Below are 25,773 nucleotides of genomic sequence, written 5' to 3'. Positions count from 1 at the left end.
CGCTGAGATACTTTGTTGCACTGACTGTTTGGACACTTTATTTGTTTGGTACTTTAGTTTGCCTTTGTTCTGTAATACTGATGCTTACCTTACCTGTAACTCTGTATCCTTAACTGCTGTGTTGCCTCTGGGAAACTGATTTCCCCCTTGCTTGGGAAAATAAAGGTATCTATCTATCCATCTTAGGTGTGAGTGCAGAGCTCCTTTGCCCACCAGAAGAGGCAGCCTGCCTAGTTTGCAGTGTTTCCCTCACTGTTGAAAGTCAGCTGTGGCGATGCAGCGACTGTGGGAGTGAAGCTTACTTCTGTTCGGTCTGTGTGAAGAAAGTCCATCAGAGCACTGCTGTGGTGCATGTGCTAGAAAGATGGGAGGTTTGTATCACTCAGAAATGAGAATAAATGTTATTGTCACATAACAGGCTTTCAGGTGTAAAGAATTGGGTGAAATATTCTTGTCACCCTCTTGGAAATATATGTGAATCCATTTTGTTGCCTCCAGATTTGCAGGACATTTCAACAAACACAAATGACTGTGTTGACAGGACAGACAGGCAGGCACTCTTGACTGTACTAGTGATTCTACTGTTTGGTCAAGGCACCTGTTAAGCAGGGAGAGTAAAGGTTGTTGCACACTGCTGTGCTTTTTCAGACGAATATAGGAGCAAATGTCGGATCACATAAATAAAGAAATCAACCTCACGTTATGTCAATCACTTTTGCACACTGCTGCACATTTCGTATTTATTTTGGGACCACTGGGTCCCTTCCTTGCTCCCAGTTAAACTGCACTGTCAGGTGAAAAGAAGCAGCTAATGACTTGTGTATTGGAGGATGCACTCTGTCTACACTCTGGACAACTGTAGGAGTCAGTAGTGATAAGGGACTACTTGGGTAATTATTGAATTGACATAACTAACGGTATGAGCCTGACATACTTCTGTGTAAATGTTGTCAAAGATAAAATGAGAAGGGCCTCGTTTTGCCCTCAGTCCTATCATCATGATATCTTTATCAGGCATTTTTATTTATTTTGAAAATAGACGATCTACAAGCCAAAATGTGTCGCTGTAGACTGACTATTGTCGCCTATGTTTCTCAAAATTAATATAAATGCATAACATAAGGCATAAGACTTCTCTTCTGTGACTATAAATATTATTCTTACTTGTTGTGATTTATTTTTCATTAAGGCTGGAGAATTCCAACCAAAGATTCCGGATGACTTTAGTTGGATGTGGTCTAGGAAGGATGGCCACCAATGCCAAAGTACATATGACCGTCTACTTAGCGTTTTTGACTCTCAAGGTGTGTATATATGTCATAAAGTAGTCATATCCCCCCTGTATAAGGAGGACAATAATGAAAAACTGATATGTAGGCAACAACACATCACACATGTTCTTCTGTATGTCATATTCTAGGAAGATGTCATGACGTCACGATCCAGTTCTGTGCGTGCGAAACAGAAGTTGCGACGCTCATCCGTTTCAGCCTTTGGCCGGCAACCCCAAAGAGGCCCCAAAGTGCCATTTCACTGAAGCTGATGGACATGATCACCAGGTTGCAACTCGAGTGTGGTGCCTCTCTGAAGGCTATATGTGCAGCCATACAGTCTTCGTCTCTGTCTTCCAAGGTTTGCTTGATAGTGGCCTTTATCTATACGATTATTCTTTTACAATCTCAAGCTTCTTATTTGAAAAATACATTTTAATAGTGACAGCCCTGTTGTGAATACGAATGTTTGCATTACAGTGCCAGGACCTCTACCGCCGCCTTGCGAAAGAGTCATACGAGGAATACAGGCACATGAGATTCCAGTTATCAACACTGCGCCATCTGGGGCCTGATATCACTGATGGGACACAGTGTCCTGTTTGTCCACAAGTATGTTTTGTTAAATTAAGAATGTTTGTTTATCGTTGTATTTGGCTTTTATTAATGGGTTACAGAACCCTTGTAAATGGTAAATGGTGCATTTATATAGCGCTTTTATCCAAAGCGCTTTACATAGATTGTGCATTACATTCACACACCAGTGAAGGAGTAAACCATGCAAGGCACCAACCTACTCACTGGGAGCAATTAGGGGTTCAGAGTCTTGCCCAAGGACCCTTCGACATTAACTCAGGGGGAGCCCGGATTCGAACTAGGAACCCTTTGGGAACCCTTCGTGCTCTAATAACGGTTTCTCTACCCCTGAGCTATGCCGCCCCTTGAGCGCTTTAATGTTCTCAGTCAACATAACACATGAAACAAACTAACAGGTGCAACTAGAACAAATACAGATAACAGTCTGGATTTTGTCATGACAATTAATTTGAATTTCCTCTATTTGAAATAACTTCTGTGCTGTTGAGTTATATACTAGACAATGAGATCAAGTTATACAATACCGGTAATTGTTTTATTCAAACATCCCATGTAGTAATTAATTTGAAATTCATCACTAACACATACCTATTGTCATAATTTAACCCCAATTTATTGTAGAAAAATGGAACTCTGGTTCTAGCTGCAGATGGGCTGTTTGGTCTTCCTCGAAAGAAGTCATCTGGAAGAAGTTTTGAGGGACCCAAACACTTCAACAGATTATTTTCTCCACAAGATGATGTTGACAAATTTGTGAGCAAAGAGCAGGAGCAGGATACATCTGAGGAGGTAGAGTATGACTTAGATAATTTGCTGCCTCTTTAAAGTGATTTATTCTCAATTCAAGGCTATCCATGATATTTTGTGATAATAATTCTTGTACTTTGCACACTTTACAGGGTTGTGCCAACTTTCAAGCTGGTAGTGCCCTGAGGTCCAAAGTCAAAACCGCCAAATTGGATGAAACTGGGGTGTTTGGTATCGCTTGTAAACATGAACACCCACGGCGGTTTCTGAGTCTTAAGAGAGGCGAGAGGTACAGCAAATCTCCTTGATGTGTCCAAATCAAAGTGCATTAAAATATCAACATTCAGCTCACATTTTGATTTTTTTCTCTAGCCTTTCGAACGCTGTCTTCCTCATAAAAGAGCTGCAAGAAGATCTGGGGAAGAACAAAAAACTTGTCTTCATGTATGACATTGGATGCAAGTTGAAGCCTCATTTAGAGGTAATCCATTCTGCATGTTTGTTTGATCTTTGCTTTATAATAGCTCAACATAGTGAAAACCTCTACAGTACATTTTGTGTATGGCTTCAGTAATGCAGTATTCTTTTCTTTTTTTTCACTTGTTCTTCTTTCAGAAGCATTACCCTGATCTTCTGACAAAAACAACATATGTTGTTCCTGCATTCCATGTGTATGGGCATGGTGTTGTCTGTCAGGTGATTTTATTTATTTCCTTATCAAAGTCTATTGCAATTTTTCACAGATAAAATAACTTGAATATTTATTTCTGGCATTGGCTCTGTTTTCCAGGTTTCCCACAGCTGTAGAAATGTGGAGGGTGCAGGCTTAAGCGATGGGGAGCAGTTAGAACGCCTCTGGTCATTCCTACGGCGCTTTGGCAAAATCACCAAGGAAATGACGCCGTCCCACAGAGTTGACCTGTTAACTGATGCCCTGCTGCACTACAGCTCGAAGACCAGAAAGAGCCAAGGTGATGAAGGATTGTAGTATGCATTTCACTCTCTATCTCCCTCTGGTCTTAGATACAGTATGCACATACTTAAATTGTTGTACACCAGTAAGACTCCCTAATCGGGAGATAAGCGACCGTAGGTGGCTTATCTCCACAAATAGGGCAAACATTTGTTTTTCCAAAATCTTCCTGATCCATGTTGATGACATGAGTGTAGACATGCTGTGTAGTGATATTCGTGATTTTAGGGCAAAAACTGTAGGAGCAGTGTCCAAAAATGTGTTTTAAAAATCGGCCTGAAGGTGGCGCTACAATAGGGCCATGTGAGAAATGAGGGGTGGGGTCTCCGCGTTGCCTTGGCGGACGAATAGGTACCGGCCCCGGCTCTCCCGGACGCTCCTAGCCCGAGTTACGGCATTTTATGTGCGCTGCAGTGGCAGGGGGTCCTCCACTGGGGGCGCCACCACTTTTGCATCCGTTCTGGAGCACCAGGAGTCGGTGGTCCCCGGGAATTCCCCGTGAGCAGCCCCGTTGGGGTGGTCATTTGGTCATTTTTGCACATTTGGTCATTTTTTACATCTGGGGGTCCCCCAGGGACCTGGGGGTCCCTGGGGCTCCGGGGGTCCTTGGAGGTTGTAGTTTGGCAGGCAAGGAGTGTGTGTGTAAAATCTGGCATGGATCGGGTCCACGGGTGCGGAGATATAAGCAGGGAAATAGTGTGACGGACTCACTCACTGACTGACTGACTGACTGACTGACTCAGCCACGGACAGCCGGTGGAGGTTTCTACAGTAAGTAGCTCCCTACGGTCGCAATTAAACATTTTGGCATCATTCTTTTTTTATGCCTTTATTGATAGGACAGTAGACTGACAGGAAATAGGGAGAGAGATGGGGAATGACATGTGGCAAAGGTCGTCCGGATCAGGAATCGAACCGGCGACGCCAGCAGGTATCATAGCCGAGTATGTGGTATGCGCCTTGACCACCAGGCCAGCGGGCGCCCCATTTTGGCATAATTTTTAAAAGGATTCTGTGGCATTTCTGACAATTGTGCCACAGGTCAGATACAGTAACCTTTACAAAGTATTCATATGAATTGAATTAATAGAGTGGCTACAACAGCACAAGAGATCGAGAGCAAGATCTCTCAACCTCATTTCTGTACTTGACATGAGAATAATCAGAAACCTGGATCAGAATGTAACTGTTGCACATGTATTACACATGTGACAACCGTGCTTGTTTGGCTTTTATGATGCATCTGGTGAACAGAAACCTGTATATGCATACCAAAAAGCGAAGTACTTGGACTACTCTATAAACTACATATTTTTGAATATTCAGCGGTTGGACCCCCTATTCACAGTATATCCACCTAGTATTTTCTTTACCATAAACTTGTCCTGCATACTGTTCATTCTAATATTCGCTTCATCCCCTAAGTGTGTTCAGTTGTTGTGAAAACAAATGGGTAAATTATGTCCTTTTTCTCATTTTAAAGCAAAAGCCCTGCGTCTCAAAGCTGAAAAAAACAATTCAGTTGAAGACGAAGCGAAAAGGGAAATGGCTGAACTCATGAAACAGACAGGTACAATCCTATTCTTTTCCAAGATTGGCATTGTCATGGGTCTGGGATTTGGGAGTGCTCGTTTGTCATTTAAGAACTAATGGGTTTAATCTGGCTGCTCCAATAAACACTTAGACGTGATGTGTTTGTGGGAGGAAAGCAGGCGGGGAGGGTGTTCTGTTGCTGCACTAGTGATACCTACAGGTTGGCCCGGGTGCCTGTGCAGTGGAACTGAGAACAATAGATAGTAGTTCCGCAAGCAAAATTATCTCCAGGTGAAACTCCTTGCTGTCTGGTGAAAGGTAGTGGTGATATTGCATGTATCGGAGGAGACACTTGATTGTTGTGCTTCCCCCAGGAGCAGGTGTAGGAGTTTCTGTAGCAATAGAAGCATACCAAGTCAAATGCATTAAGTGTTGAATAAGAACGTGTGTGTGTGTGTGTGTGTGTGTGTGTGTGTGTGTGTGTGTGTGTGTGTGTGTGTGTGTGTGTGTGTGTGTGTGTGTGTGTGTGTGTGAGATTATTAATATTTTATCTTTTGATTGAAAGGCCTCACAGAGCTGGATGTACAGCAGTGGGCAGAGCAGTACAAAACTGGGTCACAGAAGTCTATTGAATGGACCTGGGAAGAAGATTACGTGCAAAAATTAGTGGAGCACCAAGAACTGTGAGTTTGTGCTGCAAATCATGTTTCATTGATGTCATACATGTTCCATATTGAAGTCCTTCCTTCGTGATGGCTCGAACTGTTCTGATGTGGTCATAACTGTGACAATATTACAAATATAGCTATGTGTAGTCTAGTACCATAAATGGCCTAAAAATTACCATGGACTTGAAATGGTTGACATACAGCTGAACAGGTCTTGACATTTCTTTGAATTATTTTTTACAGAGAAAGCTTGAACAGCGTGTCTAGATGTAATCCTGACCTCTCCACACGTTTGGCAAAGTAAGTGTGTGTGTGTGTGTGTGTGTGTGTGTGTGTGTGTGTGTGTGCGTGTGCGTGCGTGCGTGCGCGTGCGTGCGTTTTAATGGTTCCTAGTAACTTTGGAACCATTGGAAAGCCAATGTTCATTTATGCATGTTGCGGCAAACCAGCTTCCCAAGCAGTGTATATAGGGCACCTGGGGCTGTGTATCTCCCCATAGGATTCGACTCTCAGACTGCCATGCCATTAAGAGACCTTTTCCCTAATTTGACATATAATCTTTATTTCAGAAAGTAAGTCCTGTGCACACAAATAACATAACAAATACAATAACATAAGAAATGCACCAATGGAGGTGCAATAGTATTATAATAGTGCAATCCCACCTAATCAGCAGCAGGCTGCTGAGCCAGTACTTGGGCATCCTGGACGTGACTTGGAAAAGGCTCTTCATATGTTTTGTTTACGCCATGCTGTTTGACACTTCCAGGTGCTAGGCCTACATAAAGTTGAACATGAGTTGCCTTAACATTGCCTTACAAGTGGGCACACCAACAGAAGAGAACAACAGACTGGAACTATGCTACCTAGGAACAAAGAAGTAACCTATGGCATTGTTGTATGCCACTTTTGCATATAGATGAGTCGTATACAGGGGGGTAACATAATGCTAACAGTGCAGATTTTAACAGATCACATGGAAAATCTTTCAACCATGATGCTGCTTTTTCTATGGGAATTATATATAATAACTAGTCCTTAACCGTTCAAACATATGGGCTCCGAATTATGAGCAGAGTTTGGGTTATGAGCTGTGCACAGTATATGAGGGATTGAATGAAGTCTCAGAATTAATGTTGGAGAACCCAGACGTATCGGTGCGGTCAGTCATCGCAAAATGTTGGCACTGTTTAGTATCAGTATGTCAGGTATATCAGACAGACATTCGGTTGTTTATTGGTAGGATGTCATGTCCTTTGCCATTCTGTGTGCTCTCTTAACTGTTGTTGCATTACATGGGCAAAGAATGACTAAGCCAATGACTGATCTGAGAAACAGATTTGACCAGAGCCCCTCTGTTCTCAAGGCCCCTTTCCTGGAGAGGGGAACAACATAAGATCTCTTGAGGTTTGGATCTGAACAGACATGTGTTATAGTGGGATCCAGTCAGGAAATATGTAGGGTTAGATGTAGTGTTTGTGAGGTTAGGTTTAGGCATAGTGAAGTTAAAGTGAATGTTCACGTTTAGACAGAATCGAACCGAAGTGCCTGCAAAAAAGGGAGGCCCATGGAGACGGGCCTCACTCTCAGAGGTCCCCAGTTATCCCATATACCCCTTGTACTATGGGTATATTTGTATAACTTGTTCAACCTCTTAACTTGGGATACAGTTACTTTCTTTTCTTGTTTTATACTGCCTGGTTGATTAGAGTTGGATACTGAGTTTTTCACTCTGTTACCGTACACATCACTTTCAGGTTGGAGAAGAAACTGCTGTCTGTTGAGCGGAAACATCGTCTTCGTGAAAGATGGAGTCTGACGGCTGAACCCTGTTTGCCACTACTTGGCATCATTGAAGAAAAACAACGACAGCACTCACTGCAGGCAATCTACAACCTTGTGTTGGAGCGCAAGTTTCTTTGTGGCCTTGTGAGGAAATACGCAGGTGAGAAAATATATCAATTGTTTTTTAGTTTTTTTTTATATATTCTTTTTTAATGAAACGATTATAAACATGTATGAATACTTTGTTTTGCAGATGGACAAAAGATTGCCATCCGACTCTCAAAGAAGATCACCACGCTCGGTCACAAAATCAAACGGAAGCTTAACGACTTCAACACCTGCACAAGAGCAGCCAACCAGCCAGTCCAGTACCATTAAGTACTGCAGCTCGACAACCCCATCTGGTCAACCATGGTCAACTCCACCAACGATGTGGAAATGTCAGTTAAGCAGAGACTGTTTGTTTTGATGAACACTGCGAAAAGGGCTGCTGAAGAGAAGACTTACCTGGCAGAGGACTGCCTGTCGGGAAAGAGCTTCTACGAGAAGCAAATCCAAGAGCTGGACAAATGCCTCCTACCAGACACCTTGCAGTCAGTGTCATCTCGACAGGACAAAGGGGCAAATGCCGCTTTGCTCAGCAAGAGAAGGGAGTTTTCAGGCCATCTCACGGAATTTGACACTCTTCTCAGTACATTGGATCAGGATGTCCTGGATAAGGTTGTGTACAGCTCTGACTCTGACATTAGTTCAGACTCTGACACAGACTCTGACGAGGAGGAGGAGGCGGCGCATACTTCGACTCAGTAACATGTTTAGTATCATGGTAGGTCAGGCCTAGGGGTTGAGACTAAGGTCTGAGAGGCACTAGCCTGTCGGGCAAGTACAGCTCATGTTCTACTTGCCCAAAGGTCATGCCCACTTGCCCTGCGTAGGGATGGAAATCGGAATCGGCCAATATCAAAAATTGGCAGGTATGATCTTAAAGCGGCCGAATCGGTGACCAGCAGGTCACTGACATAAATACCGGTTTTATGCCAATTGTGTCTATGGCACTGCACAGCATGATGCTCTGGTCCTGTGACTAAAGTAAACATTAGCAATTAGCAGCCAGTCTACTTGGTGGCAGCCTACAGAATACAGATGGTGCTGATTATCTTTGCAATGTAAGGATATATTCCATAATCCAGTGTCAATGTCGTCTCCAAAAAGAAGGGGGGGAAAAAAAGCATGCGTCAAGGGATGGGTATCGTCTGCGATACTTTTAATGGTATAGATTGCATGACGTCGATACTATCGGGTATCGGTTCACGTAAAAACGAACGATACCTCGTTTCGATACTCTGGAACACACCCCTGGCCGGTCGCATCTGTAACAGTTGGGCTACAGAGTTTAATGACTGCTTTAGTAGGCTACACTCGTTACTGTGGAAAATAGCCGACAATAGCCTATAATGTTTATTATTATGATGATTATCCAACGTCTATACTCTCCGCTCAGCCACACTGTGTGATCATCATCATCACCTCTGCTGCGGTAGACTAAAAAGTATCGAATATGGTATCAAAAAGGGTATCGTATCGATTCCCAGGTATCGAAAAAGGTATCGTAACGATTCAAAGGTGAACGATACCCATCCCTACGTCACCTGCTTTCCTCCTGCCTAGTCCAGACGGTCATATTAGACTGGATATTGTCTGTGATTTTTGATATTGTACTATTGTGATTGATTTGGCATTAGTGTTCTTCTAGCTTATTGGTACTCAAATTGAAGTATGTCTTGGCCTGAAAAAAGGGTATTGGAGCAACCCTATTTTCTAGTTCTTAGCTAAAGAAATCAGTATCGGAAGAATCGGTTTAGGCAGGTCAGACCTTCATAAAACCGGTGGATCGGTATCGGCCAAGAATTTTGCAATCGGTCCATCTCTACTTGCCCGATTTAATCATCCCTTATAAAATGATTTTAATTACCACTCAATTTAACACTTATTTCTTTACTTTCTGGGGCTGTGCGATAAAAATGTCATACCTCAATACCTCCAAATCCAATAGAGAGTATGCGCATGCATAAAGTGAATGGCATATCAAGTGGCAAAATCAGTGGCAATGTGAGTTTATTGCCATTTTAACATAATTTAATGCAATCAGACAGGGCTTTTCTGATTGGATGTATGGGCTGTTAAAGCCAGAAAGTATGTTTTTGGCGTTCCCGCATGACTTCGGGTATGATGATGATGTCACGTGCATACCCTCTATACCGACAGTGCATGCATAGCTATGATTGAATATGTCTATGGTTTCATACGTTATTTTATATTTTTAAGTGGCAACAGTAAAAACAAAACATTTAATGTAAACAGTGCTCTTATTTTACATTCCACAGAGACATTCCTAAGGGCATGCTGGCCACGTTCAGGTGTTTAGACAGATATCTGGTGTTGTGTTTATAGACTGTCAAATGAGCACTTGCCCGGTCGGGCAACCTGAAAGCCAACTTCACCTGATTTACCGTGGGCTAGCCTCAATGTTATGTTAATCATGTTTGCACACATGTTTTGTTATTTTTTGGACCAGGTTTGATTTTCTGATTTTTGCAACTGTCGCTAATGGGGTCTTTTTGGGGGGGCTTCTTTTTTCTATTATAAATTCAATTGATTATCCATTGAGTTTTCACCTGATTGACTGTATTTTGTTTGCTAAGAGCTGGAGAGGGGTTAAACCAATACTCAAAATATAGATCTCAGAAAATAATCACATACAGCACGTTATGAGTACCATTGAGTGTACTGTATGTACTTTTGCACTAACCTAAAAGCCTGTGTGCTAGTCCTTATTGCCACACGACACGTCCAAGTAAGAATGAAGCTTAACCCATCTAAACCTGGTGCTACCTATAAATTGTTAAGGTATCTGCAGCGTTTTCTTGTGTTTGTTTCAAGCATTTTAAGGCTTTCTGAAACCTTTAGGTTTTACAAACTTTGTATATGACTTCATGTGAGGTTTAACAGCTGTTTAAATTGTAGGTATGCTTTTCCCCACTGGTACGCTAAGATTCTTTTGCACATGCAATGTGCACATGTACGTTTTCATGTAAATGTAATAAAAATACTGTGCAATGTACAATGTTGACAATTTGCATTTCATCTCTAAAAGCTGTTAACATGAATGTGTTTGACTTGATACTTTATATTTCTATCCCATTACATTACTTTAGACTCCCTTCTATCAAGCACCTGGATCAGGATGTCTGTTAATGAGTGCATACTGCATAGCATTGTTTGGTTTAATTGTGGGCTCGCCTGGAAGGCGAGCACACGTATGTTATCTTCATTATTTATTTATTTGTTTATTTATATATGTGTATCTCCTCAAAACTTTGGCGCGCTTCATCTCTTAAACGCTTACACCTTTCAACACCATTCAAATTTTTATGTGTTCAGCTTACTGAGGACAAGTGTGCTTGTATTTTTGGTTTTGAAATGTTTTGTAGTATAAATATAAAAAAATAAAAATGTTTAACTTTAAGCACCCAATGCATTTCCAATGGGTCCCCAGAGTGGAGAGAAGGATAATAGACCCATGTTTATGTTAAGGCGCTGTGGCTGCAGTGTTCACACTTCAGATATGCTATCTATATCATTGCGTTCACACAGGTCTGCTCTCTGATTTGATCCAAATGTCTAAGCTGTGTGATGTATAAAACTATAGTTATAGTTAAAACTATAAATAAATGTCCCTCTCCACTCTACTGATTACACAGCTGTGATCAAGAATCAAGTCCGGGCGATGGGATGTAAATCCCATAGCCATATATCCTAGAGCCCGCAGGGACAGTCAGCCATATTAGTGGTTGTTGTTGGTTGTCAGGGAGATATCAAAACCAATGCATTTCCAAGTCAGATCCACAAACACAATAAAAGCCATGCTCCACTCCTCAGTCTGGAGTGGCCACATAGAAGAACGCCTTGGTTATAGACATAGTGGAGGACATATGTGATCTGGGATTGTTAGCCTACAGTATATGCACTCAATATACTCCACTACAGTTGGAGTCCATTTGACAGTTGCTGGTTCCCAAACACAGAATCAAAAATGTAGATCTAGAACACATATAATATGTACAGTACAGTAAGGTTCAGTAGAGTACAGTAAAAGTACAGTAAGGTTCAGTAGAGTACAGTAAAGTACAGTAAGGTACAGAAAGGTACAGTACAGAAAGGTACAGTAGAGTACAGTACAGTAAGGTACAGTAAAGTACAATACAGTACAGTAAGGTACAGTAGAGTACAGTAAAGTACAATAAAGTACAGTAAAGTAGAATAAAGTACAGTAAGGTACAGTGGAGTACAGTAAAGTACAGTAGAGTACAGTAAAGTACAGTATAGTAAGGTACAGTAGAGTACAGTACAGTAAGGTACAGTACGGTACAGTAGAGTACAGTATAGTATAGTACAGTAAGGTACAGTACAGTACAGTAAGGTACAGTAGAGTACAGTACAGTAAGGTACAGTAGAGTACAGTAAAGTACAGTAAGTTACAGTAGAATACAGTAAAGTACAGTACAGTAGAGTACAGTAAAGTACAGTAAGTTACAGTACAGTACAGTACAGTACAGTACAGTAAGGTGCAGTACAGTATAGTAAGGTACAGTACAATACTGTAAGGTACTGTACCTTACAGTACCTTAAAGTATCCTATTTGTTGGGTTGGAACCGAGCCCACACTGTTTCGAAGGAACAGTATTTCTAGTGTATCAATGTTACCTTAGGTCATCCATGGCCCCCACCTTCACTTAACTCTCCTACTGCCAGATTATTTATTTATTTATTGGGTCTGGCGCCATCAAAAAGCGGCTTACCTTTGCGACGTTATAGTAGATAGACAGACAGACATTTATTTATTTATTTTTATTTTTTTTGGTTGTGCAATAGTGCACTTTGGTCTGCCAGGCAGCAGAGGGCGGCGTCATGCGAGAATGAATGTGAATTGTCCTGCTATGTGTTGCCGTACATTCAGAGCAGTCACTGGCTACAGAGCCTCCGGGCCAGAGGAAATCAACAAGGAAGTGAATTGTTCTCCGTTGATCTAACGCATAATGGATTTTTTACACCATCACAGCGGAAAATGTGTTTACAGTAAACGGCCGCGCGACCCCTCATCAGCTTACAGTCATCAGACGAACGAACCGAACGAGCGCCGTATTGGCATCGAGGTTCTGTAAAAAATGGGGCGAGCGTTATCGTTCAAAGCGTGGGGAGAGTTAATGCGGGCTGTAGGTAAATATCGGAATACTGAACATTATTGATCTCAGCTGTTACAATTCCATACATGCAAACACACCCGCTTTATTTACTTTAATCTATATTAGTAGTTGAATGACAAGCATAGTAGTATTAAACTATTAAGTCTTTGTTCATAAAGTTAACATAAGTATAACTAAATGCATTTTAAATTAAATCAATGTTACATTTCAGGATTCCAATCCGAGTGTGGAAATACAGTTTACAGTTTAGGCATTTAGCAGGTGCTTTTTATCCAAAGCGATTTACTATAAGCAGAAAGATATAGTGGTCATATCCATCATAAAGGTTGGCCAACCCTGCACAATGTAGGCTAATGTCAAGGGGTTGACACTAAGGCCTCAGAGGCACTTAAAGGTTAGTACAGGTCATGTTCTACTACCCAAAGGTTTATATACCTGCCAGGGGCAGGTGGGCAACCATTAGTGTCAATGCTTGATAACTATTACAATGTAATAACAGTTCATTGTAGAGAAAATTGTCAGTAACATGTTTAGTATCATGGTTACTGGTTAGTATTATGTAATAACAGTTCATTGTAGAGAAAAGTGTCTGTAACATGTTTAGTATCATGGTTACTGGTTAGTATTATGTAATAACAGTTCATTGTAGAGAAAAGTGTCAGTAACATGTTTAGTATCATGGTTACTGGTTAGTATTATGTAATAACAGTTCATTGTAGAGAAAAGTGTCTGTAACATGTTTAGTATCATGGTTACTGGTTAGTATTATGTCAGTCATGACGGTATCATGGTCAGTAATACACAGTAGGTGCTGTTTATTACATTATGACTAGCTGTTTTCCCCACTGTCACGCCACAGTATATCTTCATAGGTGATGTGGACACTTCCCCTCGCTGTGCCTTAGGTTGGCTCCCACAGACCCACAGTGTCAGTTTGCTTGCCATCAGTTCTGAATAGCCTGCCAGCCTCATCCTTCTCTGACCTGGTCTATGATTTGTGGGAGGCCCTGTAGAGGTCCACATTTCTGATGCGATCATCCTTGTGTAGGTGTCATCCAATTAAGGCATTTTCCTGCCATAATGTGGTGTCCATGTCTGGACCCCATACAGAAGTACTGTATACTGTAGGTACATACAGAGGTCAGCTCTCATGTCAGATATCTACACTCCCAAACCATAGGTATTCCAGGCAAGTGCCCTCTGGACCTATATGATGCCAATACTTCTGCCACCACTGCAATTTGAGGGTCCTGAGGCAGTGCCATTGCCTGGGGACCCATAGAATCAGAATCCCTGCATAGAATGATGTTAGCACTACAATATACTTTGACTTTGGTTATCTAGGGTTATCCTATCAGCCTTGGGAGGGGCACAGGGACTCTGAAATATAGGTATACTAGGTCCTTATTTGACCCTCTCCTCTCCTCTCCTCTCCTCTCCTCTCCTCTCCTCTCCTCTCCTCTCCTCTCCTCTCCTCTCCTCTTCCCCTCCTCCTCCTCTCCAGCCCTCCTCGTCGGACTGACAGACAGACAGACATTAGGTTGTTTAATAGTTAGATATAGTCCTAACAGTTGTTTGTTGGGACTGGTCTTGTGTAGTCTACATAGTTGTGTTGGTTTACACCCTTGTCAGTCGCTGCAACCATGTCTTTGTCTTTGAGGCTGAGGGGGGTCCATGGCATTGGTCCTACAGCCCATTATTCTGAAACTGGTGAATAAAACCTGGTGAATTCTAACCCTAACCCTATCCAATGTACCGGTAGGACTAATGAACCTTCAGATTTATGGGTAGTCACTGCTGAGGGTGCTCTTAGCGTATTTAATTGTATTTATTCTTTGTATCGATATATATGACCATAAACTTGAACCTGAACCTTGAACATGAATATAAACTAGAAGCAGTGCTCTTCCGAGCACAGGTCTCCACCAGGCCACACAAATCGGCCTGTTATAGCGCCACCATGAGGCTGATTTAAAAAATGTGGGGCAGAGGTTCTGAATTAGCATCCAAGGAGTGTGTGTGCTCAGTTTGGCAGCGATCGGGCCAACGGCGCCGGAGATTAGCTGGTAACAACCAGGCCACACAAATCGGCCTGTTATAGCGCCACCATGAGGCTGATTTGAAAAATGTGGGGCAGAGGTTCTAGATTGGCATCCAGGGAGTGTGTGTGCTCAGTTTGGCAGCGATCGGGCCAACGGTGACTGAGATTAGCTGTTCACAAACTGCGAGGACGCACGGACGCACGGACGGACGGACGGACGGACGGACGGACGGAGGGGAAAACATACTCTCCCTCAGCCTTCGGCTGGTGGAGACAATTAGCAAAATAAAAAGGAGCAGTCCAAGGAGCACTTGTGGTTAGGGTGAGACAGGGAGGTCGGGGTTCAACCCCAGTCGGGTCAAACCAAAGACTCCTTTCTTGGCACTCAGAATAAAGGATTGGAGTCATGTCCAGGGGGTGTACTGGTACATCAAGCTGCCTCACTTATCATGATATAGGCTCCTGCCCTCTAGGCTATGGGCCTCATGGCTTACTTACTTTGAGAACAAACCTGTGTTGCAATTCAGTGTGGCTACTTTACCACTTTATTCAGTTTTTTGGGTGAAACTCCCTAGGTAGTGTAGTGTATCACCTGTTATATTTCTGTATACCATGGCAGAAATAGAACAGATGAGATCAGTATACAATAAAACAGTTGAATGAATATACTGTAGTTAGTACTATGTGCAGTCTATCTTGTAGTGTAGGTTACAGTCTGAACCTGATAAGAATCAAGATACATTCTTATCAAGTTCACACTGTAGCCTACACTACAAGATAGGCTGCACAAAGTGCACATATACAGTATACCGTTTTATTGTATACTGATTCATAGGTTCAGACTGTACACTTTATTCACTGATAAGACTGGCACTGGAAATGGAAATACTTTTTTCACTGTTGATAGGCTGTACATTTAGATAATGATTCATATGTTCGCTGTTGAGATGAAAACTATACATACATCAACAAATATGTTGATGTCCAGGTGTCACCAGGTATTGTACTCCATCTGAATCTGTCTTCAATAGTTATCTACACATCTGATTCATGTCTCAAGATACAAAATTCTGACAAAGTTCAAATAATCGAAACCTCAAACAATGTTAACATTCTTAAGGACTTTGTTTATTGTGCAACAATACAACATACCAAGAAAAGTGCACTGGCAGACAATATATCTTCGGGGGTCATGTTGGCTTGTGGACATTATTATAATTTCTTTGGCCAAAAACATACAGAACAAACAGAAAATAATATCAGGAACACAAAGCTCTTAACAGGTCTATAAAAGCTCTTAACAGGTCTATAACAATGTAAGTAAGTAGTAAATCAGAGTCATACACATGAAGAACAGCTGGAGACATTCTGTAATTGGGTATTATGATCAAAATAAGAACAATACAATGGTAAGTAAAAAGAAAATCTAAAACTTGCCATGGATTATTTTGTCGACCCCTTGATCACTTGGAAAGTGCTTGCAACATGGTAGCACTTTAAACGAAGGTGCTGTTAATAAACATTTATTAACATATAATAAACATTTATTAACAATTAATAAAATCATTTATTAATGTTAATAATTGTATCTATAAGACAGTTATTAATGTTTATAAGGAATTTAATAAACATTTATTAACAGTTAAGAGGATGTTAATAAGACAATTTATAACTATTTATAAGTGCTTTATAAGACACTTATTATTTCTTTATAAACATTTGTAAGGCATTCAATAAAGTTAATAGTAGGTTTATTAGACATTTATTAACTTTTAATTGCTTATTTCTAAGACACTTGAAAAAACGTTTTTTTAAGGAATTAATAAACATTCATAAACTGTTAATAACCTTTAATAAAAGTTATTAAGATATTTACACAGCATTAAGTAACAGTTTAATAGATGTTAATAATATATGTACATAGCATTAATTAACCGTTATGAGTTTACTGAACCGTTGGTAAGGGAACTAATAAACCTTAATAAATTGATAATATATTAAGGTTACTAAAAAAGGGTCTTATAAACGGTAACAAATCCTTATTAGACGCTTGAAAACCAAATTTATTCTTAATAAATGTTTATAAGAACTGTAAAAATCATTAATATTTATTAAATGTTAACACATGTTAATAAGATGTTTATAAAGCTTTACTTAACCGTTAACAGGTTACCCTAAGTTAACCTAACCGTTGGGAAGGGATCTAATGAAAATTAATAAACTGTTTATAATATATTATAAAACTGTTAATGGGGTATGAAATAGTCTTATGCACTTGGGGGGTAAAGAGGAACGGTCATTTACTATAATTAAACAAACCTTTATAATGTGTTTTATTAACTAGAAAAAAGACTTATAAACATCAACAACTTGTTAACAATGTCTTTATTAACACTTAAATAGGCAGGAACATTCATCTATAAACATTTATAAACAGCTAGTTCGTTTAAAGTGGGAAGTGGGAAGAGTCATCTATAAACATTTATAAACCTCTTACAACAAATAAACGGTGTCTTATTAACAATAACAAATACTTAACAATGCACTTATTAAAGTGTGAACAGTCATCTATAAACATTTATAAACAGCTAGTTCGTTTAAAGTGGGAACAGTCATCTATAAACATTTATAAACCACTTATAAGAACTAAACAGTGTCTATTAACATTAACACATTGTTTATGTTGGCACTTATCAACACGTTAATAGACATTTTGCAGGTACTTGGTTTAAAGTGGGAACAGTAATCTATAAACATTTATAAACACATTATAAGAACTAAACAGTGTCTTATTAACATTAACAAATTGTCAAAAGGCACTTATTGACGCGTCAATAGGCATTTTGCAGGTACTTGGTTTAAAGTGGGAACAGTCATCTATAAACATGTATAGATATAAATATTAATGTTTTGGGGCTAGCGATTCCTTTGCAGCTTATGTAATATCATTCCAGTTTATGTACAACTATCACTGTTGTACACCTCTTCCTCCTCCTGCCATCGCTTGAAGATGAAGAGCTTGAGGAATTTGAGGCGAAGGTGGTCGAGTAGCTGGACTCGGATGGTGACTTGACAGAGGTTGGAGACTCATTTCTTGATGCTGTAAAAACAAAATGCAAAATGTTATATAAATAGGAGGTTAGGCATTTTAGACATGTTTTGTTCATAAAGGGGTTACAGTGCACTTATTGTAAATAATAATAATAACAATAAATAAATAAATAGGAGCAGCGCTCTTCCGAGCACAGGTCTCCAATGTGATAAGCAAATGTGAAAAGGGTGCCATGTCATCTGTGGCCTGTCATGATTTCGTTCCAAAGATGTGTTTTGCTCAAATTGAGCTGCTGGTGGTGCTATAACAGGCCGATGTGAAAAGGGTGGCATTTGTTCCTTGACCTACGGAAATCACAAGCTGCGTTTCTGATTTGAGGCATTTTGTTCAAAACGGACCAATCCTGCAAACTTTGGAAGCCACTCAACTAGGATGGAATATGAATTATCGGACAGCTCAGTCTTGATCACTTGCCTATAGCGATACTCTGTACTGATTCCTGTGATTTTTGGAACAAATCTGAAGGAGTAATTTAAAAAAAAATGTTTTACTTAAGTCAGCCTCCAGGTGGCACTATAAAAAGCAGATGCGAAAAGGGCAAAGGTTTTTCCTTGGCCTCGTGGGAGTGCGCATACAACGTTTTACACTGATCGGTGGAGTTATTGGTAAGAACCATAGACTGTAAAAAAATATGGACGATGCAAAGCCATTGGTTTCTATGCTGCGAAGATGACGTTTTTCGTTCAAAAGGGAGCACACTTGCAAAAGCCAGTCTTAGCCTATCAGGATGGAATTTGAAGAATCTGAAAGACCTGTTTCGTTTAATGACTATAGAGATACCATGTAACGATTTGCATGATTTTTGGACAAAATCGTTAGAAGTGCTGTCCAAAAATCTTGGATCACATGACCACAAGGGGGGGGGGGGGGGCAGCCTGTATTACAATCCATTGTAAACAATGGAGCGATGGTCCCAAAATATGAGTTCTGTTCAACCAATTTATTTGGACCAAATCGACAAATGGGCAGATGACAATTTGGATTAAATAGATGGGTACATCCACAATATTCATGGCAGTTAGGTTGCAATGTTACTCTGTACAAAGACTTGCTACAGTATCTGTGCAGACTAGTGCTTGCTCTGCCATTATATTAACTTACTGTATTGTGATTTTTGCATACTAACCCTTAAAGGGGCACTCCACCACTTTTCAACCTATGTTCATATAATTGGTCCTCACTCAAAAATAGCTTTTTTTTCCCTCAGAGGAGGGCTGTGGGCAGGTCAGAAACCCATCATCTTGTGACATCATCGATTGCCAATCCAGTTTATAGAAACTGCAGGCTTTCTATTCCCGCAAAGTTGCAATTTTAAAGTGGAAGCCATTGTTCTCACGATAATAAAAATCTATTTTTTTTCCAAAAATATTGATACATTTTTTGGGGGGAAAATGATGATGTCACAAAACGATGGATTCTGAACTTCCCACAGCTCTCCTAGGAGACTTGGACTGAGTAGAAAAAAATTGTGATATTTTACCATGAACAGTGAGGACCTATTATATGAAGACAGGTTGAAAAGTGGTGAACTACTCCTTTAAATTCTGTTCGGGTTATTTTTTTTCCACCTGAAACTCACTGGCCTTAAAGATTCTTCTGAGATGAAACATGTACAAAGTTTTACACTGATCGGTGGAGTTATTGGTAAGAACCATAGACTGTTAAAAAAATATGGACGATGCGAAGCCATTGGTTTCTATGCTGCGAAGATGACGTTTTTCTGTCCCTTGTATGGGTGTCGCCATCATTGTTCGAATGGCAGACCTGCCAACCCTGGCAAATTTTTTTGCGCGCGGCGCCCGCGCAGCGCCCGCGGTGCAATTTTTGTTGTTTTCCCGCACAAAACAGCGTATATTTTGGGGGGTTCCATGCACCTTTTTGGGTGGGACCTTTACAGTTATGTTAACACAATTTCACACCAGAAATGTAGCACATTGCATGTCTTGACTTACACCAATAGGAGGAGGCAAGATGTTAGAACTGGAGAAAAAGTAGGCTAGTATTGACAAATCTTTAATAAAATATACTAACTGCACTTGCTCAGAGTTAGTTAACAATAGACTAGCAAAACAGTCTCACCAGTGACTTAATGAATGAACATACATCAACATAATCATGTTATTCAAATAGCAAAATAGCTTTACATTGTCAGGTAGGCTATTTACCTTTAAATATTTACCTGTGTCTTTGTTAAACATTGTTAATTGAGCAGCCTAAATAAAACCACCTTTCTGTGCATGATTTGCATGAAGTTGAAAGTATTCAACTCATGTAGGTTTCTAGTGCATTCATTAATTGATATATAGGCCTACATTGTGTATAGATCACATACCGTCTAGTATGTATATTCATTCATAGAGGATACAGGCTACTCATTGTTAACAAACCATTAATGTCTTCATATATTCACAGGTGATAAATAACTTCTTCACCTTTAATGTTTTTGACAATACATATAGTCCTCCTAATTCATTCATTCATACTCATTTAGAGATAGCTTTAGACATGGATATTTACTCTAAAGCCCAATCATGGTCAATGTATGTTTCAGTTTACTGTACTACGACCTGCGTCACAAGTTTTCCGACTTTGCTCGCGTGCAACACCGTCGTATGACGAAGTACAGTATAACACGGGCTTCATACACAACAAGCTGTAGCGGTGGCGACCGCAGTTTAATAGTGTAATAATATTGTACGTTTATATATTACCTGTTATACTACAGGCAGCATTGTGGGGGGCGAATTGTCCCTGTGCAACTTTATCGACTCCGACGACTCGCACAACACGGCCATTCTCTGTTTATCTAAATTAATCTGATTAATATCGCCAATGTACAAACCGAGCGGCGACAGCTGACTACATGCTGACATGAAACCAAAACAAACTCCTGTTTCCATCCGGTTAAATTCTTCTTCTGACGACAAAAAAAGAGCATACCTTCTGTTCTAGTGCTCCCCAGCGCCATGCGCCCCATTCACACACCATTCAAGTGGTGCCTGGGAGGAACTACACGGCAGGGACCAAAAATGTTTCACTTCAATAGTGTGCTGCAGATCCCCCAAAGTTGCGTAGCAATGAGGGGAAATAGCGTACCTGCGTATTGACACTTAAAATGCGTGCATAATACGCAAAATGCGTACGGGTTGGCAGGTCTGGAATGGTACCCCAGGAATCACAAGGAATGCTATTGGCTGCCAACGGTCACGTGGAACCGCAGGGATACATGGGAGAATGTGGTGTTGAGCCTCCCGAAATGAAGCACACGAAGAACACAGCAGGCTAGTATCAGTTTAGTTGGCCACTCCCCCCGCAAATCTATCATCAATTTTAACATAAACGTGGCCATATTTGCACAAAAGGCATATCATGATTGAAAGGGAGTTTTCCACTAGCGACAGGAACCATAAAGTATTTATGACAATGTTTATTAAGGTTAGAAAATCAAAGGGGAAAACGAATGGGGTCCAATGAAGACAAATTCTTTTTGGTACCTTGCGGGGGGAAAACAGCGCAACTAGCGGCCAAACATAGGAAGTTTTAGTTCTGTATTGGTATTCGTTTTAAATCGGCGGAACTATGCCCCTGGTAAAAACACAAATCTGCCTGTTATAGCGCCTCCATGAGGCTGATTTGAACATTTTTAACTGGCATTTCTTCCTCTGCCTAGTGGGAGCGTGTGTGCAAAATGTCACTTACATCGAACTCTGTGTTCATGATTTGAGGCATTTCGTTCAAAAGGGAGCACACTTGCAAAAGCCAGTCTTAGCCTATCAGGATGGAATTTTAAAAATCTGAAAGACCTGTTTCGTTTAATGACGATTAGAGATACCATGTACCGATTTGCGTGATTTTTGGACAAAATCGTTACAAGTGCTGTCCAAAAATCTTGGATCACATGACCACATGGGGTGGCAGCCTGTATTACAATCCATTGTAAACAATGGAGCGATGGTCCCAAAATATGAGTTCTGTTCAACCAATTTATTTTGACCAAATCGACAAATAGGCAGATGACAATTTGGATTAAATAGATGGGTACATCCACAATATTCATGGCAGTTAGGTTGAAATGTTACTCTGTACAAAGACTTGCTACAGTATCTGTGCAGACTAGTGCTTGCTCTGCCATCATATTAACTTACTGTATTGTGATTTTTCCATATTAATCAGGAACAAGAAATTGTTAATATGATGGCAGAGCAAGCACTGCAAAGATTGCAAGTCTTGGTGGCGCCCACTGGCCTAGTGGTCCAGGCGCATACCACATACTAGGCTATGATGCCTGCTGGCGTCGCCGGATCGATTCCCGATCCGGACAACCTTTGCCACATGTCATTTCCCATCTCTCTCCCCATTTCCTTTCACTTGAATATCATTACCGTGGATTAAATCAATCCAGTTACTGGAGCCCTTCTATTTAATCCTTTTGGGGATGTTGAAGTTATCATCTGCCCATTTGTTCAATTTGGTCAAAAGAAATTGGTTGAACAGAACTCATATTTTGGGACCATTGTTTATAATGGTTTGTAATGCAGGCTGCCACCCCTTGTGGTCATGTCATCCAAGATGGCCATGGTGTGAATAGAGGTTCTGCTCTGGCACCCAGGGAATGTGTGTGCTCAGTTTCGGCCTGGCATAGACAAAGGGTTTGGCACTATAACAGGAGAAGTTCACAGCAATTTTCATCTTCATCTTAATTTTTCATCGTCCTGCTGGACGGAAGAGCAGCAGGACCATTTTAGTAATACATTTTGAAAATGAATAAGGGTAATAATAACAATAATAATAATAATCCAGCAACAATTTCATGGACCCCCTGCAGTAACTCCGGACCCCCTAGGGGTCGTGGACCCCCCGTTGAGGACAGGGGTGTCGCACTAAATTCTGGGCCCTGGATACAAGGATTCACTCACATTTTGTGCTTTAAAAAGTTGCTATATGCAGTTTTCTGCTGAGATAAGCAGGAAACAGGCAATTGCTTATTACTTTTTTTTTTCTTTATTATATTCAGACGGCTAACCATGCTTCCTAAAGAAATGTTGTCTCTGTGACACTTCCTGGGGCCACAATCTGCCTCCAAAACTATTATTTTTCTCTGTGAGAAGTTCTATCATTGGTCGATAGACAGATAGCCTGCCCAATAAGCAGACCAATCAGGACCGCCTCTTGTTGTTGTTCGGATTGGTTGACACGTCTGTCAATCCTTTTAGCCCCGGTCGGCTGGTTCATGCACCAATGAGCTGCTAGTGACAGCGCTTCTCCTAGAAGCGCCACAGAGACTAGATTCTTTTTAGGGAGAATTGTTAGCCACCTGAATATAATTAAATACAAATAAAAAAATAAAATAAGCAATTGCCTGTTTCCTGCTTATGTCAGCAGAAAACTGCTTATAGCAACTTCAACCATTGAAAAATAGCAGATGTACAAGCCCACAGCGCGGCAACGAGTGCCACGCTGCGAGCTTGTAGATCTGTTATTTTTGAAAAATTGTGAACATTTTTCATGAGGTTTTTTGATAAACCTATGTTTCTATGTCAGTGGTGCTCAATCGTTTATGTGAAGGACCTCTAAATGATATGTATTTGGCCACATCTCAAAATATTTAGTTCCAGGGACCCCCCAGAAGCAAAATTGTATCTAAAAATGTTACCTTAAAAAATACCCATATTCAAAGATTTCCACACATTTTCATGACTTAAAAAATAGCAGATCTACAAGCTCGCAGCGCGGCACTCAGTGCCGCTCTGTGAGCTTGTGGATCTGCAATTTTTCAATAGCTAAAGTATAAAATAACAATATAAAATCAAATTGGTTTAATCTCATGCTCTCAAGAGTGCTTGTTACAATAACACACTGGTAAATAAAATATCTGTAAATATTTTCTACATCTACAGCAGTGGTCCTCAGCCTTTTCAGGCTGTGACCCCCAAAATAATCATATTTTAACTGGGGACCCCCCACCCTGACAAGCATTAAGAGTTGAGGCATTACATTTTGTATAACTGTTTTTTTGCGAGGCGTTGTGAGCATGTAGATCTGCTATTTTCACAATTTCTGCGTCTAATTTAAGCCAATTTGGCCAATGTTTAATTTGTCATTTTAGAAGTATTAAAAAGTCCTTAAATTGTCACTTTAGAAATGTGCAGCTACCCTCTATTATACACTTAAACTTTTTATGTTGGTTTGTTTACTGTTGAGTGAGAAAACAGTGTTGCACATTAAGTTAATCTTCTGGAGACCCCCCAAAATAATTTGGGGACCCCCCTGGGGGTCCCGACCATAGATATATATAAGAAGGCTAGATGGCGCAAGGCGGAGTCGGCGGCGTCGTTCACTGGCGGCCATCTTAGGACAGGACCATCCCCCGCGTCCTGCCGTTGTATTGTGCCTGTAAGGTGAGTGATCTGCACACTTAAATACTCTTTACTCTCTGAAATCTTGACCGATTTACTAACGGTTTGGATTATTACAAACATTATTAGCGTGGCTATGAGCTCAGGCTGGTTGACATGTTGAAATTGAAGCTTTTCATTTCGAAAAAAGAGCATGCAGCATAGTTAAGTGACATGGCTGCTTGCACAAGTTCATCAAGACAACAACAATCGAGATTTTCAAATATTATCAGGTTTTCCTGAGACCAATAACGATTTCATGACAACTAATCTTTTGTCTAAATTATATTTCTTTGTGTGGATATTGTTGTATTTTTTAGCTGCAGGCTAAGAGACAAGAAAGAGGCTGTGAGTGTGAGCTAGACCTATATCTTATTACAAAGTTGACAGCAAAGTTACAATGGTGGGAGAGGCAGAATTACATGATTTCCAAGCGGTTTGGTTTGTTAAAAATATCTTACATTTAGATACATTGATACAGGGAATTGCTGGCTTTTTGTTTACAGAAATGGGCCTAGGCTACTGTATGTGAACTTAAGTCTGTTGTGAAGATGCCTGATTGTTTTGCTGCCTAATGCCTATGGCTGCTCCAATGAAAGGAGTAGGCCTATCCAAATGGAACCTGTGGGATCACCTGCCACAAATATGACAATATTATATTATAATTAGGATAATCATTATGTACAATACAAGTTCTGCTTCACAGGAACAACAGGGCTGTGAGATAATAACATTGCAAGAGTGTTGTTGACCCTGGCTTTTAGAAATATTTCTACCACCTGTTTACACACTTTTTAACTCTTTTATTGTGGTTGTCTTATTCTCAAAGTTTGCATAGGCTAATGCATACATGCATACATACATAGTGTACATAGGCCTACATACATCCTACATAAATCCTTAAAGGAGTAGTTCACCCCCAAAACGACTTTTTTTATATAGATTATTCACACCATGGAGACTTGAGTTCAATAATTTCTTTTTGTGTTTGTCACATTCTTCACAAAAAAATGATTATAGTAAATTTACCTCCATTGATTCCGGATGGGGACGAATGCATTTGGGTCCCCTTCCGGAATCAATGGGGGTAAATTTATTGGGGTAATAATAATATTAATAATATTATAATAATCTGTCTACTGCTAATTTCAGGATTTGTTGTGCGACGCTCTTTGAAGAAGCTGTCCTGTGATGTCTGCCGGGCCAGCCTTGTGACCGATGCTGAATCTGCCTGTAAGGACAAGAGCTACCACCTGTGCTGACCCTGAAAAGCAATGGAGGTCTGGTGATACCATCTGTTCTGAAGGCATGGTGAAGGCAGCAGAGTGGGTCGTTCGCCAGGCATCTGCAGAATCCAGATGAAAACAACCCATAGGATAGGAGGATA

The 25,773-nt window shown here is 40.5% G+C and overlaps 1 protein-coding gene and 1 long non-coding RNA gene across 2 annotated transcripts; both read left to right on the top strand.

Annotated features, from left to right (window-relative positions):
• The first annotated feature begins 286 nt into the window (after nucleotides 1–286).
• On the top strand, nucleotides 287–1,814 carry LOC308281305. The gene is made up of 4 exons (XR_013961832.1): nucleotides 287–371; nucleotides 1,190–1,304; nucleotides 1,421–1,632; nucleotides 1,752–1,814. It is a non-coding gene; the product is annotated as an uncharacterized lncRNA (long non-coding RNA).
• Nucleotides 1,815–2,599: 785 nt separating this feature from the next.
• On the top strand, nucleotides 2,600–5,808 carry LOC308289904 (uncharacterized protein; the record flags this gene model as incomplete). Its single annotated transcript, XM_080731677.1, has 7 exons — nucleotides 2,600–2,657; nucleotides 2,768–2,904; nucleotides 2,988–3,096; nucleotides 3,231–3,284; nucleotides 3,406–3,586; nucleotides 5,072–5,158; nucleotides 5,687–5,808. The coding sequence occupies exons 3-7, from the start codon at nucleotides 3,058–3,060 to the stop codon at nucleotides 5,806–5,808; spliced, it is 483 nt and encodes a 160-aa protein (XP_080587803.1). The 5' UTR covers nucleotides 2,600–2,657; nucleotides 2,768–2,904; nucleotides 2,988–3,057.
• Nucleotides 5,809–25,773: the final 19,965 nt, after the last annotated feature.

This window comes from Nannobrachium achirus (genome assembly GCF_963921795.1).
Source record: "Nannobrachium achirus genome assembly, chromosome: 1".
Taxonomy (NCBI): Eukaryota; Metazoa; Chordata; class Actinopteri; order Myctophiformes; family Myctophidae; genus Nannobrachium; species Nannobrachium achirus.
Note: the sequence above shows the minus strand (reverse complement) of the source record. Positions and strands in the feature narration are given on the sequence as shown.